This window comes from Penaeus chinensis, chromosome 6 (genome assembly GCF_019202785.1).
Source record: "Penaeus chinensis breed Huanghai No. 1 chromosome 6, ASM1920278v2, whole genome shotgun sequence".
NCBI lineage: Eukaryota > Metazoa > Arthropoda > Malacostraca > Decapoda > Penaeidae > Penaeus > Penaeus chinensis.
Genome location: NC_061824.1, coordinates 6,328,728 through 6,331,227, shown reverse-complemented (window position 1 = coordinate 6,331,227; position 2,500 = coordinate 6,328,728). Strand labels below are relative to the sequence as shown.

At 39.3% G+C, this 2,500-nt stretch overlaps 1 protein-coding gene and 1 non-coding gene across 3 annotated transcripts in view; one reads left to right on the top strand and one right to left on the bottom strand.

Annotated features, from left to right (window-relative positions):
• Positions 1 to 2,324, bottom strand: part of LOC125026704 (solute carrier family 49 member 4 homolog) — a 103,166-nt gene extending 100,842 nt beyond the window's left edge. For both annotated transcript variants that reach the window (XM_047615338.1, XM_047615336.1), the window contains exon 1: positions 2,167 to 2,324. In XM_047615338.1, the coding sequence (XP_047471294.1) occupies positions 2,167 to 2,181 (15 nt within the window). In that variant the 5' untranslated portion in view covers positions 2,182 to 2,324. The remainder of the gene's footprint in view (positions 1 to 2,166) is intronic.
• On the top strand, positions 1,483 to 1,564 carry Trnal-aag. The gene has a single exon. It is a non-coding gene; the product is annotated as a tRNA-Leu (tRNA).
• Positions 2,325 to 2,500: the final 176 nt, after the last annotated feature.

The window sequence follows — 2,500 nt, the reverse complement described above, 5'->3', positions numbered from 1 at the left end:
TTTGGTGAATTTTGTTACATACAGATGGCAAGGAGTCCATCAGTAGGCCCTACTTACCGATCCTGATTTCCCCATTCCTTGAATTGGCGGGAAAATTAATACTATTGCTATCGAAACTGTTATTATTGTTATTGATGTTATGATAATTAATTTGTCAGTAAAATATTTAGACAATGGAATAATACAAAAGACCCTTTCTTAAAGTGAAAGGAAAGGGTAATCAGGTGAGATAGTTAGTTTCTAATAACTGGCTATTTGGTGATTAAGAACTTGCAGAGCCATCTATGTGTAAATACAATAAATAAACGTGCATCACAGTAGGCATGGCATATATTCTAGCCACATGGGATGAATGGGTTAATTCTAAACTGTAATTGTTGTTCTTATTATCAATCTATCAAATATCACTTATATATATATATATATATATATATATATATATAAATTATATATATATATATATGCATGTATATGTATATATATGTGTGCGTATATATAGAGATGTATGTATATATATGTATTAACATGTGTGTGTGTGTGTGTGTGTGTGTGTGTGTGTGTGTGTGTGTGTGTGTGTATGTATGTATGTGTGTATGTATGTATGTATGTATGTATGTATGTATGTATGTATGTATGTATGTTTGCATATATATATATATATATATATATATATATATATATACGATCAGCTTGGGTTCATGTGTCTTGTCCCTGAAGTGGACGAGTCAAATGATGGGGTCGTGCTTACCGTAGTGATAAATCTGCAAGTCATTTGACAGTTTTATTCATAATATCTGATTCAAGTCAGCTAGACTCAAAATGGCGAATTAATATTAAGTTTTCGCGCTTTTTCAGAAGACACTAAAACTGCTGAATGTGCTAAACCTCGCCGGAGATATTTTACATCTGTAATGGACTAAGTCTATGGGTATGTGAAGGTATGCATAACGCATAAAATCATAAAAACATTAGATGCACTATGTTCAGGAACGTTTCTAAACTACACATGGTCCCACACGCTATATCTTTCTATTCTAGAGTTTGTCGCTTGATATATAAACGGAAATATTATAATCATATTTTATTATATCATCACATTTCATATATTCCATCACAACAACGACACAGATGCGCCAGCTCCAGTGTTTAATTAACGAGCGACAGTGTCCGCGGGAAACGAGTGACACCGTGCACAAGACAGGTCTCATTTTGGCCACCACGTCAGAACTTCTTATTTCTAATGTATGACCCACGAGGAGGTCTGGGCAGATAAGAGATGTATCATTTTCATGTTGTCTTTTTCTATACGTCGAATAAAAGCCTAAAAACGAAATTTATACATCTAAACCTTTTTTTTCTTCTTCATTTTATTTTTCAAGACTATCCCAGTAACAGCTGGTTTGTGAAATTGTGATGAGTATTTGAACAAGGGGGAGTGGGGGCTGCAATAATAAATATGTCTACCAGCTACCTCTCCTTATCGGTAGCGTGGCCGAGCGGTCTAAGGCGCTGGTTTAAGGCACCAGTCTCTTCGGAGGCGTGGGTTCGAATCCCACCGCTGCCATAACTTTTGGGGGGCACGTAGGAGCTAATGTTTATATCGATGTGCCAACGTTCAAAAGATATATAGGGTCGACTGCCTGTCTCATTACCGTAAAATTTCAACATTCGAAAAAAACCCGTCTATCGGTGCTGTAAATAGATGCTGTCTGAATGGATCCCATTATATCATTACATGTCCAGACAATATACAATTAACAGACTTTAATTATTAGTAATAATCTTATTGGGGTAAATTTCAACCCAGTTAGGCTCTACCATTTATTTACCCCTTTTTAAAAAATTGCTGAAGCACTTGTACCCAAGGCCTATATAAGCATACATATACATACACATATAGGCTTTGCTTGCACCTAAGCTGCTTTTATTACTTCAAAAATAAGTTGCGATGGCAACGCTAATCAGGCCAAGGTCAATAAATCACTCACTGACCTGATTACGTCTAGAATTGCAACAAACCTTCCGGTTATCAGAAAATAACTGATTAACCTCGCTCCCTCACATCATTATCCCAGACAGCGAACAGAATCCCCAAACAAACAAAAAGACTAAACAAGAGAGAGAGAGAAAAGAAAAGAAAAGAAACCAACACAAGCCAACACTCACGTGCAGCCACGACATGAGCGAAAACACCAGCAGGATCCAGAACCTGACGGGCGTCGTCGCAGGTGACGAGCCCGAGTTCCTCCTGGCTCTCGCACCACTCCTCGGCCGCCGCCTCCACGCCAAGGTACTTCTTGGTCATCCTCTTCGACCGTGCGGCGTCCAGCACGGGCGTCAGCTCTGTTCGGGGGAGGGGAGTCAGTCTGATGAACTATAGGGGGAGCAAGAGCCACGTAAGTACTTGTACAGATGTTGGGGAGGAAGGGAAGGAGAGGTTAGGCTTCGCGCGACTGACGTTCGAAACGATTAGCCGATGAGGGGAAGGAGGAGGGAGGGG